Source organism: Chelonia mydas, chromosome 6 (assembly GCF_015237465.2).
Source record: "Chelonia mydas isolate rCheMyd1 chromosome 6, rCheMyd1.pri.v2, whole genome shotgun sequence".
Lineage (NCBI taxonomy): Eukaryota > Metazoa > Chordata > Testudines > Cheloniidae > Chelonia > Chelonia mydas.
This window is the reverse complement of record NC_051246.2, coordinates 47,196,798-47,213,547: the sequence shown is the minus strand read 5'-3', so window position 1 is coordinate 47,213,547 and position 16,750 is coordinate 47,196,798. Positions and strand designations below refer to the sequence as shown.

Here is a 16,750-nt window from a genome sequence, read left to right as displayed (position 1 = left end):
AAATTGGCATATAATTAACGGAATGGGTTCTGTGCACCTGCTGTGATATATGCCTTTCCCAGAGATTGAGTATCTAAGAATAAACTCAAACACTTTCCATCTGATAAGCCGTATATCAGCATAGAAACGTATCTATCTTTACCTTGTCGTAAATCATTCTGTTAGCCTCCCCTCACAGTTTACCTAATGGAGGGCCTCATGTTTTATCTGCCAAGAGCCTGAGGCTATACCCAATCTGCAGTAAATGGAGAATAGTGTAGCTGCCCTCCTGTTGAATAGAAAACCAGCTGGATCAAGATGCTAGGACCCATCATCACTTTGGGCAGCCTTTCAGCATTAAACTCACAATGTACTTTGTTTGGAGAAATACGGACTGCATTTGCCTTATGGGCTGCACGTTGACTAAGCCTGTTATATAGCATGAATCCAGTAAAGTGTAGGATGCCAGAATCTCAGCTATCAGAGGGGTAGCCATGTTAGTCTGTATCCACAAAAACAACGAGGAGTCCGGTGGCACCTTAAAGACTAACAGATTTATTTGGGCATAAGCTTTTGTGGATAAAAAATCCACTTCTTCAGATGCATAGAGAGAAAATTACAGATGCAGGCATAAATATACTGACACATGAAGAGAAGGGAGTTACCCTACAAGTGGAGAACCAGTGTTGACGAGGCCAATTCAATCAGGGTGGATGTGGTGCACTCTCAATAATTGATGAGGAGGTGTCAATACCAAGAGAAGGAAAATTGCTTTTGTAGTGAGCCAGCTACTCCCAGTCCCTATTCAAGCCCAAATTAATGGTGTTACATTTGCAAATTAATTGTAGCTCTGCAGTTGCTCTTTGATGTCTGTTTTTGAAGGTTTTTTTGGTTGAAGTACCAATGTACATGGCAGAGGGGCATTGATGGCATGATGGCACATTCACCTGCACATCTACTAATGTGATGTATTCCATCATGTGCGAGCAATGCCCCTCTGATTGAATTGGCCCTGTTAACACTGGTACTCCGCTAGTAGGGTAACTCTCTTCTCTTCATGTATCCGTATATTTATGCCTGCATCTGTAATTTTCACTCCATGTATCTGAAGTGTTTTTTTTTTTACCCACGAAAGCTTATGCCCAAATAAATTTGTTAGTCTTTAAGATGCCACCGGACTCCTCATTGTTTTTGAGAATCTCAGCTAATACAAGATAAGGTAGCACTGTTGACTTCAATGAAGATGTGCAGATTTACACCATCTGAGGATCTGACCCTAGTGTTCCTCCTTCAGAAGTCCAACTTTTAATCCCTTCTCTTCTGAGCTCTGTTGTAGTTTTTAAGCTGCGGTAGAAAATGGTTGTCTCTCATAGTGGTTCAAGTTCTGTCACTTCAATGTATGTATTGTTAACCCTTCAAAATGACACAAACTTTGTCTATATTAGACAACATTGGAAGTGCTGCTGCTGATGGCTCTCTGGCTTCACCAGCTGTTTCAAGCACTGTTGCAGTAAATCTGTACTACCCAGAACTCCCAAGGTTTCTAGCACCAGTGTAGATGAGGACTAATATGGTAGATGAGCCAGCAACTCAGGTACTTCGTGCCTCATCATGTACAAAGCTCATTCTACACCAGTCAGGCAGTCACTGGGCTAAATTGTCTCCTGCACCTGAGCCTGCTCAAGGGCAGGCAGGGGTTCCAGCTTCCTGATCCTGAGGGTTGGTCTGTGTGAGTGGCATCCCTGATAATGCTGTTAGAATGCTCTAAGATATGTCACTGTTGTAGCAGCACCACAACCCTGGCAAATGGTCTGTGTTGGGGTGAAGGGGGTGGCTAGAGTAAGACTTGAATCAGACATAATTGTGCCAGAAGGGAATTCTCTTGTTCCACAGGAATCCTTGATTTGCCATGTGTTGCCAGTTTATGGTCCCTTTTCACTTCCTGAACAATGCAAAGGGGCTGGATCTCAGTAGCTAAACTTTCCAAAAATCTCTATTTTTTTTTTTTTTGGTGGTGTTTCTTTTAAACAATTAGACAACTTCTTAAAAGATCCTAGTTTATAATTTGCTTCTAGAAAGAGAACTAGTGGCTTAGGTTTACTAGCTAGAATTTCTGTTTTCTTTAAAAGCAAATATAAACAAGCTCTCATAGACAGTAGTATATTTCCTTGCTTCACTGTTACTGTGACTATTCTTTTCACTAGAAATTACACAATTAACAGATGTTTTGCACATGTTTGTGCTTGATAGATACAAAAAGTAGCTACTTACCATTTTATTTATACATATATTTTGCATCAGCACTAGAGTTCACTGGACCCCTTATGGTTTTGTTAACAAAACACATAGACACACAACACTCCTGGTTGTTATGCTGCATAATTAAAAGAGTCTGTTTGTTAAACTAAAGTAAACAACAATAACAACAACCACCATATTTCCTAATGGAGAGTAGTGGTGAAGTTTGTGCTTTTTTTCTTTTCAATGACTTAGGGAAGAAATGAAATCTCTCCAGGAGGCCTTTCAAAAGCAGCTTAATGAGGCAGCTGAGAAAGCAGAAAAACAGCAGGCTACTGTGAGTGATTCTCTGTCCTTTCTTCTGTATTCTTGTTTGTTTCTTCTGTCTTTCTACCCTCCTCCCTTGTGATTTATTTAATCTCAAATAGCTTTGCATGACCAAAGTTATACTTTTTTATTTATTATGCACAGTGCTGTGATGACCAAGAAGACTTTAGGCCTTGCTCTAAGGAGGCTGCACCCGAAAGCCCTTTACTCTCCCATATACCACTTTATACTGGTATAATTCCATTGATTTAAGTGGAGTCATACCAGATTGAAAAGAGTGTCCATAAGAATTTAATCAGGCCCCAAAGGTCCAATCTTGATCTTATTAAAATCAGTGGGTGATTTGCCCATTGACTTAAAAAGAAATAGGATCTGGTTCTCAATATTGTAACCCATGAAGTCAGATAAAAGTCATCATTAAACTGTGTAACAATTTTTGTCTAAACCCTCCATTAACCAGGGACAATTTAATCAATCTTTGTGTGTTACTGTTATTCTGTTGAGCATAAATGGTCAGATTTTACTACTGCATAGAAAATTACAACTGTTTCTCATTTCTCTTGTATAACTGGTGGGCTGCTAGGACATAAATAAGGAAATGTCTCCTATAAATATCAGTACTTAAATAAACAGAACATCTCTGTAAACGTCTGTCTTCAATTGGTCATCAGATAACAGAACATTTTAATACCATTTGAAAGCTGTTTTCCCAGATTTCTTGGTTAACACCTGTTTCCACCCTGGCTTGAAATACTAGTTGATGATATATTTATTTTATTTATTTGGGCATATCTAATTTATTTTCAGGCTCAAAAGACAAGAATGGGGTGAACATAAGAATAGGGTAAATAAAAAAGGGAATTAAATGATTTTGCAAAGCTTTGCAAACATTTGCCAAAATATGATTTTTGGTGAAGGTTGATATTCCTCTTATTTGTATCTGAGCCAGATTGTGAATGCTTGTTTAACAAGATGTGGATTTTATTAAATGGGTTTAGGAATGATCATAGTCTCACTTATGTTAATAGGAAAATTTCCATTGGCTTCAGTGGGAGCAAGATCAGATTCTGTGGCCCCAATTCAGCAAGGTACTTAAAGATAGGGTAGTTTTACGGAAGTCAATGGCACTACTTGTGCTTAAAGTTAAGTGCATGTTTAACTGCATTGCTGAAATGCAGCCTATATCCATGTCATACTATGCTTTTGAAAATAGAAATAGCTTTGTCCAGATACATATATGGAAGCATTCTGCTGTAAAGGAGAAATAAAGTGCATTTTATAATCATCAATTAAAAAACTTTCAAGGCAATATTAATAATATCTGAAAGTACTTTTTCTTCACTGCTCTCTGAAAGCTTGGGAGGGGAATCCATTCCTTTACAAAGCATTGTATCCTCTTTGCCACCTGTTTAGGCATTTATTATTGTTTGAGGGGTTGTTGTGGTTTTTTATTTTATTTTTGGAGAGAGAACAAAACAACAACAAAAACCCCAACACTTAAGCTTTGCTTTGGGCTAAAAATGAAAAGAATATGCTTAATTTGATTTTTCAGAATAAAAATAAGGAGATCAAAATTAGTCTTGCCAAAGTAGTCGTGGCAATGTGTGTCAAGAAAATTAAGACAAATTATCAAGATAATCTAGCAATCGTATTAAAATGGGAGTACTGTCCTAAAGTCAATAGCAAAGCAGAGCACAGGACTTGTTTATCCCAGTTCTCTTCTCTAACCAACTGAAAACATGGCAGGCCAAATTCTCAATTCTCAATTACATTGAGCACTGACCTCGGTGAAGCGTCAATAATGTACGGTAATAAAGACCAGTATCAGTGGCAGGAGTCAAAACACAAAACAAACTTTAAATTAGAATCTCCTGACTTCTTGTTTGTTACACTGTATATGTTTAAGGTCAGTTCAACACTGGTGTAAATGAGTACATCTTCAATTGAGGTCAGCAAATAGGTACCTCTAAAATTTTGAGTTAATTTTACTCTTCATTTTTCCTATTTTTATATAAAGTTCTGTCTCTTTTGCATTAGCTTTTACCTTCAATGGGATCTCAATCATGGTGCATTCAGGCTAGGGTATAATCCTGAGTGAAATACTAGGAACAACTAGAAATACTTAGTTACAATTCAGTGATTCTTCACCATCCCCTACCACCTTTGGAACACAATGGGATAGATCACTGGTCTAACTGAGAGCAGAATTTGTCCCAGGTTGTTGTCAACTGGTTAGGGAAGGAGATTGTGACACAGAAGAATCAGGCTCCATTCTCAGCTCTCCCAGTGATTGACAGCACCATAGCATCTTGAATACATGACTCAAGTCAGCAGGGGTTTTCACTATGGTGTTATCCAGCATAATTCCTACACCTCTTTCACGTGTTCCTCCTCCTGAGTATAAGATTGTAGCACCATCAGACAGCATCTTGCCACACCCTGCCCATCATGTCTCAATAACGCAAGTATGCTCAGATGGTATTTTTTCATTTCTCACGTAACATGTGCTAGCTTTCCTATACTATACAGAATATGTACATTCCACATTGCTATTCCTGTTATGGATTTGGTCATCATGATTAGATGTCCTGAGATCTTATCTTCCTTTTGACTTTCACTGAGATCTGTCGTACTTGGGTTTTGAGCTCCATCTGCACCGACCATCCTCAGGTTTTGTTTAACTGAACTGCTTCTGATGCAGTAAGTTTTTACCTGAGTGGGTCACAAACCCAGCTGCAGACCCCTTATCTTTTATCCAGGCTTGGACCTGGTACTGTTGCTAACAGCCGCAGAGTAATTTTATTAGTAGTAAATATAAATAAAATATGAGAAATAGTAGTAATAAAGAATGCAAGATTTCCTCCAGAGACCTCTAACCATGAATAGGAATCTAACAATGAAAACCTCAGATCTATCCTGCCCTTTGCTAGCAAAGTATAGACTGTTCACTTCATTTAAATAATAGGCATTTCAGTCAGAGCAGAGCCATAATAAATGACCATCTTTTGTTGAAAACAGCCTTAATGAAAAGCTCCGAAAGCCATTATGACAAAAATAGAAAAGTTTATCTGAGTGAAATATCTTTTCTTTAAGGATTCAATCCCGCATCCTGCTGAAAATTCCAAGAGCTGCCAAGTGCCCACAGTTCCTATTCATATTAATGGCAGTTAAACGTGCTTAGCACTTTACTGGAATCAGCCTCCGATGAAGCAAGTTTTCTCTCTTTTCTTCAACAGTCAGGGCAGATCTAACTTTTTTGGAGGGTTTGTGGGTTTAATACCAACAGAATGTAGTTTACTCCAGGGGCCAAATTCTGGTCTTGTCAAAGCCAAGAGTTTTTATGTTGAATTCACTGGGACCAGGATTTGGGCCCACGTGAATAAAATTTCCCAGTTTAAAACTTTGATGAGTCCCCCCCCCGCCCCGCATATATATTCTTGTACTGAGAATCTGCCTGCTTTGTTTTCATCCCTACCCAAACTAAACCATTAGAATAATACAATCCTCAAAGCAGGATCATAACAGATATACTGTTGACTATGGCAGGGCTGCCAGTTGTAGCCATAGTAATGAACAATATCAGTGCACATGCTGTACTTCAGTGCATTGTTAATTGTTCATGGCTTAACCTGTCCTAAGTGAGACATAAGAAGTGACTAAGCATCCAGCTTGCAAGCTTTCACTGTGCAATAACAATTATATGTTGGTGTTCTTCTGTCCTTCATCTATGATAAATATTCATATAAAATAAATGTTTGATTCTTAGAATTAGATCACTGCCATCTGTTAGGGCATTTTGTATTTCAGGGGGTGGGGCAGAGTCTAATTTGGAAATTTTAAGGTCAAAAACTGCTGAGAGTAAAGGCCAATGGATGGAAGCTGCAATAATGTAATAAGCTCTGAAACACACAAAGCTCTGAATATGCAGAGGGTTTGTCTCCTGGAGACACAGAAGCACAGTCCTTGTTTAACATTGGAAAGTTCACTGGCTTGGAGCTGTAATATATTTTCAATATTTATTTTTAATTGCAGCTAGATATCAGTTAAAGGCAAACATGTGATAACCATTGGATGTGAAACTGGGTGAAAAGACTGAATAATGGGATGCAGAAAACTCCTGAGTGGCTTCTCAGCCTTTAATTTAAACAAAAAGATAGACCAGAACTTGAATGGCCATTCATGCATATGATAATAATAGGTGCATTAGGGTGGAGGAGGCAGAAAGCAGAGTTTCTACACCCACCTAAGTAATGATTCATGCACTATTAATATATGCCCCCAAGCAGCGTTTTTTAACTCAAGGTTCTCAAACCACAGGCAGTCCTTCATAGCCTTGCACGATGCTCTTTCTTTGGATTTGAGTAAAAGCATCATGCAACATCCTGACACTGAGACAATTGCCTTAGGGCACCACAGTATAGAGGCATACGCAGACACACTCAAATGGACAGATGGGTTATCTCCCTATTAGCCCTAGTAGCCAAGTAATATAAATCTAAGTCTTTTACGTGGCTTAGTGCAGCTCTGTGTTATGACTAATTGGCTCTTCAGCTGCTAAAGATTAAGTGGCACAGCCTTAGAATTCCAAGGAACGTAAACAATAAATGCATTTTTTCTTAATTCAGATATAATTTAACCTGAAAAGAAATGGTTTTCTGTGGAAAGCTAAAATGTATTTATTTAGGTTAATTGATTTAGTACACATATTCTTAGGTGCCCATATCAGTGTGATTTACATCTACTGTGCAAAAAGCTTACGTGCATACAGCTTTGTGTGGACCCTTTAAAATACACTAAATTTCACCCTAGCAGAATAGCCAGGCAAGTGCCCATGTCCTATAATAGCAGTAGCACACTGAGAGCATTTTCTTTACCATCTCTCTCCTATTATTTTAGTTATTTCAGCACCCGAAATGAGCAACTTTGGAGGAAAAATGACAAGGAATCTCTCTTGACAGTAATGACTGAGAAATAGGACTCATGTCAATGAAGGTCATTTTTTTTTTGCCTGTCTTAACTATATCCTTTGAACAGATACAGCAGTGCATCTAAAGAGCCACATTTATCCTATACTCTATTTGTGATTCTTCCATGGATCTTGGACTTGTGGTTTCACAGTGACTACTTTTAAGTGACTTAGTAAAGTCCAAATGTTTTATGCCAAAAGTCTAGCAGACTAAAATTCTCTATTTGAGCATCTTGATCATATCTGAGGTTGCTGAAAGTCTTCAATTCCCATTAAAATCAATGGGAGTTAAGAATAATCAGCATTTTCCACAATCTACGTCTTTATGCACAGGACTTGGACAGCAAAAGTTCCGTATAGCCCTGCCAACCATCCCTAACCTGCAGGGACCTCTCCCCCCATTGAATGATAGATTGTTCATTGGCTTCATTGCTGGTATGGTTATCAGTGGTGCCAAGTCTGATGGTGTTTTTTAATTACTGACCTTTCTCACCTAGGAAGTGGACTAAAACAGCCTACTCAATGTCACACAATCTAAGAAGAGCTTGTCTTAAGGTAAAGCCACTGAGGCAAGTGTTCAAGTGGTGAAAGGATCTTTATCCTAATGTCCTCCTTCTTAAAACAGCAGGTTTTCCCAAAGTGAAGTTATAGGCATACTTTCACAAGTGCTTTTATGTGAACTACTAAGTTTTCCTCAGCTGTGTTGCTTTGTGTGAATGCTTTTTGTTGTTGTTATTTGTTTGTTGCAGAGAGAGCTGGTCTACTTTTTTAATCTCTGTATTGCTAATTCATGTAGGATTGCCACGGCATCCTAATATGAAATGGATATTTTCACATTGTCATGTTTATTTTAACTACATACTGTACACCTTTATCCCTCACTGTCCTGTAAAATGTACCTAGCAATGAAGTGAATGCAGTCTGACTCCTATAAAGAAAAGTACAACTTGACTTGCGTAAACCAAAGATGCTTCTTAAACTACATGAACTGCATAAATTGAGTGAAACTTCTATGTGTAAGAATTCCTTGAATTTAGCATAGGTTCTGACACCTTTACTCCATGAGTGCTCTCATTGGCTCCAAAAGCTTAATGGAGCCACTCATGTAGTGAAAATCTATTTAGTATAATTAAGGGTGTTAAAATCTGACAGATGTTGTGTTAATATATAGGAGATTGAAAACTGCAGAGATTTTATGATTGTAAAAACAGCTAATTCTATTGTTCTAAAAATCTGCAATTCTCTGAAGATTACCATGGAATTTGTTTTAAAAAATCTGGAGGTATCATATCCATCCAAAAACAAAACTAGGACTTGAAGGATTTTCATGCAGAATGAGTTTCTTTATTAACCTATCTTGTTTAGCGAATCCCCTAGCTACCTGTATTGTCACTTTATTGCAGATTATTTAATAGATATGAAACTGTAGTCTACCAAGGCTGGGCACCTCCTTTAGTTAAATAAGGTGTCTTATCAGTAGGTACAGATATGACTAGTGGCTTAATTTTTGAATTGCCTATCAAAAGTTGTGAAGAGGAAAAGAAAAGCACGAGAGTGGAAAAGAAATGATTGTGTGGCATTTGCCGTATGCTTCAAAACTTAACATTCAGCATTTTTTTAAATTGGCAGATTAACTTTCTGAAATCTGAAATGGAAAGGAAGAGCAAAATGATCAGAGATCTCCAGAATGAGGTAAGAGGGATATTTGATTGTCAGCAAAGTATTTTTAGAGTGGATTTTAAAGACGTCTCAATATTTGAACAACACTGAATGCTCTTTAGTTTGTTCTGTGAGATTAAATCAAGAAAGGAATAGTGGTCAAATTGTTAGTATATTTACAATAAAGGCACAGGCTTTCAGCTTTGTTTTACTTTCTGGAATTGTGAAATATTCCATGTTTGCTCATATTTGTACCATTAAGACATGATATGAGATCGTTCAGGTGCAAACACTCTTTTCCATCATAGTATTCTACCTTTATTTTTCAGTACTTAACCTTGAAACACCTAATGGTGGTTTACGTGTAACCCTATAAATGCTGGCATCAGAATTAAATTAAAGCATTTTGAATACATAAACCTCCTATTTACTATAGTGAGTATTTAACATATACCTTATTAAGAGATGTATAGGTTGTGATTAAAAATGGTGAACGCTGCTGCAGTGCCTGATTGTTTCACATACTGTATCTGCAACAGAGTTACTATCAGGTATAGATCACTTTATTTCTTGATTCATATAGTATCCAAAAGACGTGTGGGTCAGGTATAGTGAACTAGCTAAGATTTACACCAAGGTTGCTGTTTCAATGTTCTGTATCATTTATTAGAGGAACACAGTTTGGTAGACCCAGAGATGAGATAAAAGGAGAACATTAAGAAATAAGGCCTTCTCTCACTATTATGGGTTTCCTGTCTCTTACTAATAAATTCCGTTCCAACGCTTCTTAAATCAAACAAATGGCATGCAGTATTGTCTGCACATAGAACAATCATTAGATTGTTAAATTAAACAATTAAATATATATTTAGCTGAGCAGGTTTGACACACAGGTTTTATTCAATTGCTTATTTTGACTGACCCTCGAGGTAGCCAAATGATATTTCTTAGGGGGCTAGAGAAAAAACTGGAGATCTCCCACAGTTCATACATTGAAGGAGATTATAGCTTTAATTCAGAATTGGAACATACAGCAGTGTACTGGAGAGATGAACCTTTGGTGACACGTTGAAAATGCATCCAAAATATGAAAATGTGCATTTAGAAAAAAATAACAAATTGAAACGGCAGTGTGAACTGATGTCCTTGCTAGTAAGCTACAGTGTACAGCTATATCCTATTTCAGTTAGTCTTTTTGTTTTGTTTTGTGATGGTGTTTCTTTTTAAGTATTGTACTTTGTTATGATTATAATGAAACCAAATCTGTGGCCATTATGCTTACAGACAATTCCCTCTTACCTCCCATCCAAAATAAAAATGTTATTTCCTTTAGCTCAAAGATATGAGATTTTACTTTCAGTGCTGCATGTGACATAGAATGCAAGAAAATCTACTATTGTCTGATATGCTACATTACTGTTCTTTCTGCATAGATTTTTCAAGCAAAGTACTTCATAATCCATTGTTTCTAAATAGCTCTGCATATACAACTAGTACAATGTATTTATTATTTTTTTCCTTTTTTGGAGGGATTATTTAAAATTGAGTCAATAAGCACCTTTTTAAAGGCAAGGTATTTATCTTTTTACTGGAGTACAATAGTACTTTATTGGTCAGGTTGCTTCACTGAAATCGATGGAACTATCTACGGTACTTATATGGCCTCCATTATCATAGTCTCTGAGGACCACACAATATTTAATGTATTTATCATCCAACACCCCTATGCTTATCCCCATTTTGCACATGAGGAACAGAGAAGTTAAGGTCACACAAGAAGTCTGTAGTAGATCAGGGTATGGAACCCGGGTCTCCCAAATCCTAGGCTTATACCCTAACCACTGGACAGTTCTTCCTTTCCCTTATTATTTACTGAATAAGGTACTAGTCAACATAAGTAAGGCTATCTGAAAAGGTGGAAGTAACTGTCTACAAGTATTAGAAGGGTGTAAATATCAAGAAGGTAGAAAAAGTGTGTAGGGTGCTTCAGTGGGGGTAACTGGAGGGAATCAAATATATGTACATTTAGAATCAGTACAAACTTACCACTTCTTCATAGTGAGATCTAATATAGTGTGAAATATTATGTCAAGGGAAGAGGAAGCTCCATAGTTCCTATAGTTTAAAAGTTTGACAAAGTCCTTTAGAAGATATAAGGAAAATGTTGGTTGGAAATGATTTAGTAGATGATTTAGAACATCCCACCATCTATGATGCTTCTCTGATTTCACTGTATGAATCATGTCATTTATTATGTAAACGATGATATGTCAGATATTCATTTAGGGTGAAAATCTGCCTCCTATCCCTCTGTACAGTTGAAGGGCCAAAATGCAGGGAGTTCTCAGGGTGCCACTCGGGGGACTGAGAATTGGGGAGAGGCTATGCAGGGGAATACCCCATGTCATTAGCACGTGGAAGGGGCTTACGGATGGGCTGGAAGTATGACCAGTGCTCCTCCAAATACTTCATGGACCCACTTGTCATGACAACACATGCATCCTGAATCCAGGCCAGTCTATTTTCTGACCTTCTGTGTTGGTGCTTTGAGTAAACTTGTACCTTAGGAGTTTCACTGTTCATACAGAATTTGTAGTAATTAATAAACATTGTTAATGTTTAGTAGCTTTTCCTTCTACTGTAAAGTAGATGCATGTTCTTTTAATTGAAAAAACATATTAATTATTTCTGTAATACAAAATGCCATTTTGAATACTCCCATTAGTAAAAGTTCAGTGTTAATATTAGTCATCTTGTAGATACCTTATTTTATTTTTAAATTGGCAATACAGGAAGTAGAAATAACCCCATTGTGACTTACTCCAAATTTTTTTTTCATATATTAAGTTAGGCTTGTCTGGTGTTTACAACTCATAATCCTTTTTGAAGCCTTGATTCTAGATTGTGAAGGGCTACAACCTTCAGTTCACTTTTATATTAGCTTACATAAACGTAGAAGGAACATTTGTTACCCACTGGCACCTGTGAGACAATTTCATTTTCCACCTGCACTCCCACAAATCTCTCTGGGCTGGGAATAATTCTCAGGGACTGGAGCAACATGTGTATGCTCATTCCACACAAAAAAATGTTTTCTAAAGAGGCATTATTTTATCTTAAGATAAGAGGACCAGATGATGCTATCAGTATACCTCAAGCAGTAAAGAGAAACAATCTATTTAAATGGTTTTCTTGCAATACATTTGGAACCTTGGGTAGCATTTAGGAATGGTGCTTATTGCTAAAACTGTCCTGAAAATCAGCATAGCTGATGCTTAAACTTTCCTGTGCCCTGAATACTGTCCAGAGAAAAGATAACAAGCCTTTCAGTCTATCTGCTGCAAAGCTAAAGGTAAAAAAAGAAAATACATCTTTGTTCCATGACAAGGATTTGTCTTCCAAAAGAATCTTTATGGATATTTTTTCCATTACAGACCAAATTCTGGTCTTCAGTGACACATGTAATCCCACTAAATTGAATGGGGTAACTAAGAACAGAATTTAACCCAACTGGAGTCCAGTTTCTGTCTTGCCCTTCATCCCCAACAACAAATATTTATTTATCTTGCCCATCTCTTACATTTGCTTTCTTCCACAATACGTTTTCATTTGTTTAATGATGCATGTCTGAGTTCTGCCTATTGAAGGTATATTTATGAGTTGGGAATAGGTTAACACAAGCTTAGATTTTGAATTCTGTGTAGGTACAGGTACATACAATTCAAAAGAAATTATACGTATTTATATTTAATTCTAAACCACAGAGGAATCAGGCTAACAGTGCAGATAGTTTATATATTCACTTATGTCTTCCTTTGTTTCTCTTGGCTTATGCCGTTTTCTCTCTGAATTCTTGATTGATTTTTGGATATTACTATACAGTATATTTCAGTTATTGCACTTCCTGATTCTTTCTTCACAAAAGAGGATTTAGCTGTTTTGATACTGGAGACACAATCTCCCAAGTGCTCAGAACAAGTTGGGTCTGGTGGGTGTGGAGTGTTAGTACCTCAGGAATCATATTTCTTGGGGATTGACACTTCAGTATAACAAACAAAGTTCAACAGACCATGGAATCTTGTCCATATCACAGGGTCCTTGATAACTGCAATCTAAATGGCTACTACATTTTTCTTTTTTGACCTTAAATCTTTTGGATGCTTTGGGATTAAATCTGCCTTTTCTAATATATCTTGTCTTGTAATGCTTGTCTGATTTCATCTACCAGTCATAGAAAGGCCTCTCCCAATATTCAAAGAGAAATATTTCATTAATATATCTAAAGTTTAAACCAGATGTCATGTTAATACCTTTCCTAGGTAGATCATTAGACTTTTATTGCCATATGGAAGGGCTTGGTGTTCAATCCCTCTTTCTATAGTTTCTAATTCATTTTGGGGAATTTTGTAACCAAAGGTGTTTGTGCTTCTCAATTTAAGGAGGAGTTGGCTCAGTGAAATTAATTTTGAAGCCAAGGGAAGTCGCAGGAGTTAGTCCTGGATGATTTAGATCTTATTTTTGTCTCTGACACAGATATCTTGGGCAAATAATTTAGTCACACTTTTTTTTTTTAAAGAGTCCTCTAGCTTGGAATTACAGTTGTAAGGTTCCAAACCTGTGTCGTGAAGGGTTGGATGATCAGAGAGGCTGAGTACCCACTATCCCAGATAAAATAAGTGGGAGCTACCAGAGCTCAGCATCTCTGAAAATCAGACCTTAGTGTATGTTTCAGGGTTGGCACCCACAAACTGAATACTCCAAAGTAGTTCTCACTGTTGAAAATGTTTGCATCTGTGCCTCAGTTTAACCATCTATGAAATAGGAATAATAGGTGAAATGGAATCCTAGTGTAACTCCTTTGAAGTCAATAGAGTTATATCAGGGATAAATTTGGGTCAGTAATACTGAGCGAGAGGCAGCATGATGCAGTGAATGGGGACTGGAGTAGGAGATGGGAGACCTGGGATCTCTACCTGGATGTGCCACTAACTTGTTGTGTGACCTTTTGCCTGTCATGTCTATTTAAACTATAAGCCCTTCAGAGCAAAGACTGTCTTATGCAATGTGATTTTACAGTAACTAACACAATGGGGCCTAAATCTTGGCTGGGGCCTTTAGGGGTATGTCTACATGGAAGCTGGTAACGAGCCTCCCAGCCAGGGTAGACAGACTCACGCTAGCTGGGCTCAAGCCAGTGCACTAAAAATAGCAATATAGCTATTGTGGCTTGCACCGGGTCTCAGGCTCTCAAATTCACCTGGTTCCATAGGCTTGAGAGCCTGAGCTCCACTCCAAACTGCAAAATCCATCCTGCTATTTTGATGTGCTAACTCAAGCCCAGCTAGAGTGAGTCTGTCTACCCAAGCTGGAAGGCTCACTTCCAGGTGCACTGCAGACGTAGGTGCTACTGTAAAATAAATAAATAATTATGAGTATTGCAAGCCTTAATGTTTTAATATGTGCAAAGCCCTTGGGAACATCAGGTAAATACTGTGTGCCAAGGCAAAGTGAATGTAACACAGTGATTGTAATTAATTAGATAGTAAACTCTTTAGGGGCTATGTTTTCCTATGTGCCTGTTCTGTGCTTAGCACTATAGGATCCTGATCCTCACTGGGCAGTACTGCTATACTTCTACTAGTGCTAATAATATCAAGCTTTTAATGTTTTTAATTTCTTGGATCCTGCATAAGGATTCTGGGTTGCTCTCTTGAGTCATCACGTTACTGGGTGTTTGAACACTGTATGAGTGCCCAGTACTGAGTCATACTAGCAGATGTCTTTGTTTAGCTTTCACTAGGAAGTCTGACAGATCTGCCAATCAGAGATGAAAAATAAATAAAATGCATTGTTAATCAAGTTACTATTTAAGTTAACTGGATGGGGAGGATCAGAGAACACTTTGGGAGAAAAAATATACTGGCTCTATTAAGTCTTCAGCCATGCCCAAAACCCCATCAGAAATGGAGTGGGAGGAATATGTTGGCAATTTAGTGTCACTGGTGTGTCCCAGTTCTTATTGAGAGAGAATAACTTGGTATTGCTAGAAATCATAACTCTCACCTCCTAACTAGGTTCCAGAATCAGAATGCAAATAATTCACTTTCCTCCTCCTTTAAAACTAAAGACAATAAACAAAATATTGTACAATAAGGAGTCATCATGTTTCTCAAGAGAGACAACAAAATAACTTATATATGCTTTTAATGGAACTATAGAACTTCATGTTTATTAATAGCCCTCAAATGTTTCAAGTTTGATATAGAAATAGAAGGATTAAATCTTGGGGAAAGCGTACAATAAAAGGGCATGAATCAGAGAGGAGAGAGATTTCAGAGTAACAGCCGTGTTAGTCTGTATTCGTAAAAAGAAAAGGAGTACTTGTGGCACCTTAGAGACTAACCAGTTTATTTGAGCATGAGCTTTCGTGAGCTACAGCTCACTTCATTGGATGCCATGAAGTGAGCTGTAGCTCACGAAAGCTCATGCTCAAATAAACTGGTTAGTCTCTAAGGTGCCACAAGTACTCCTTTTCTTTTTAGAGGAGAGAGAGAATAAAATGTAAAGCAAACAGAGAGGAGGTGTTGGGGGAAAAATGGACATAGGTTTAGTATATTAGGTTTTCAGAATAGCATGAGAAGTGATGGAGGATAAACTCATTCCAAAAAAGCAAGTGTGTCACACACGCACATAATTAAGACAGAACAATGAGATCAAGACAAACATGTAAAAGATGAAAAATGGATTATTGTAATCTTTGACATTTCTTCTATTAGCTTAAGTGATCTTTCTCTTCACATAAGCAGTCACAAGGAAAATCTACCTGATTGATGTGGGTTGTTTGTTTTAAACCCTAGAACAAATCCTTTGAAATATTTTCATTTTTCATCTGATCATACAGCTGGATGTCTTACTCTTGAGGTTCTTACCTACAGGATATCTTTTTCCTCACCATTTGTTTTGTATATAAAATTTCCATATGCTTCAGAAGGAAGGAATCTGACAGGGCAGTAGTTAAGGCTGTTTTACTGGAATTGTATTAAAGCAGTAGTCTAATGGTAGCATGGTCTAATAGTCTGAGCAGGTCACTGGAAGTCAATATTATGTTTCTTTTCTAGTCTTTTCCAATCTTGAGCAGATCACTTAACCTCATTATGTATCAGGATATCTAGGTATAAAAGGGAACTAATACCACCAGCTTTGTGGAGATTTTGGCAGGCATGTATATTGTTCCTCTCAATGGCCTGTCAAAATCCACTGATATCAATGATTCTTTCCATTGATTTATTGAGCTTTGGATCAGGCCTGATGTTATATAAGTGAATTACTTTGACTAAAATGAAAAAAATGTATTGTCACACCACACTGTCTTATCACTGTCGTGTACTGATGAGATACTGTATTAGAATTTCTTGATGGTTGTATGTATGAATATTAGACTTCTAAACGATTGCCGTAGACAGTATACTAAGTTGGTTGGATAAGAAAAATGGAACTCTACAGATGAATGCTTTGGCCCCTTTTTGCTGCCTAAAAATATTGTAGCAACTGATTTTACTTGCCAGGACTGTTTGTGGAGCA

General features: G+C 37.4%; 1 protein-coding gene across 4 annotated transcripts in view; it reads left to right on the top strand.

The window, feature by feature from the left end:
• LUZP2 (leucine zipper protein 2) overlaps window positions 1-16,750 on the top strand; it is a 329,631-nt gene that overhangs the window by 153,998 nt on the left and 158,883 nt on the right. For all 4 annotated transcript variants that reach the window (XM_007067922.4, XM_043549073.1, XM_037899935.2 and 1 more), the window contains exons 4-5: window positions 2,473-2,554; window positions 9,140-9,202. In XM_007067922.4, coding sequence (XP_007067984.2) covers window positions 2,473-2,554; window positions 9,140-9,202 — 145 coding nt within the window. The remainder of the gene's footprint in view (window positions 1-2,472; window positions 2,555-9,139; window positions 9,203-16,750) is intronic.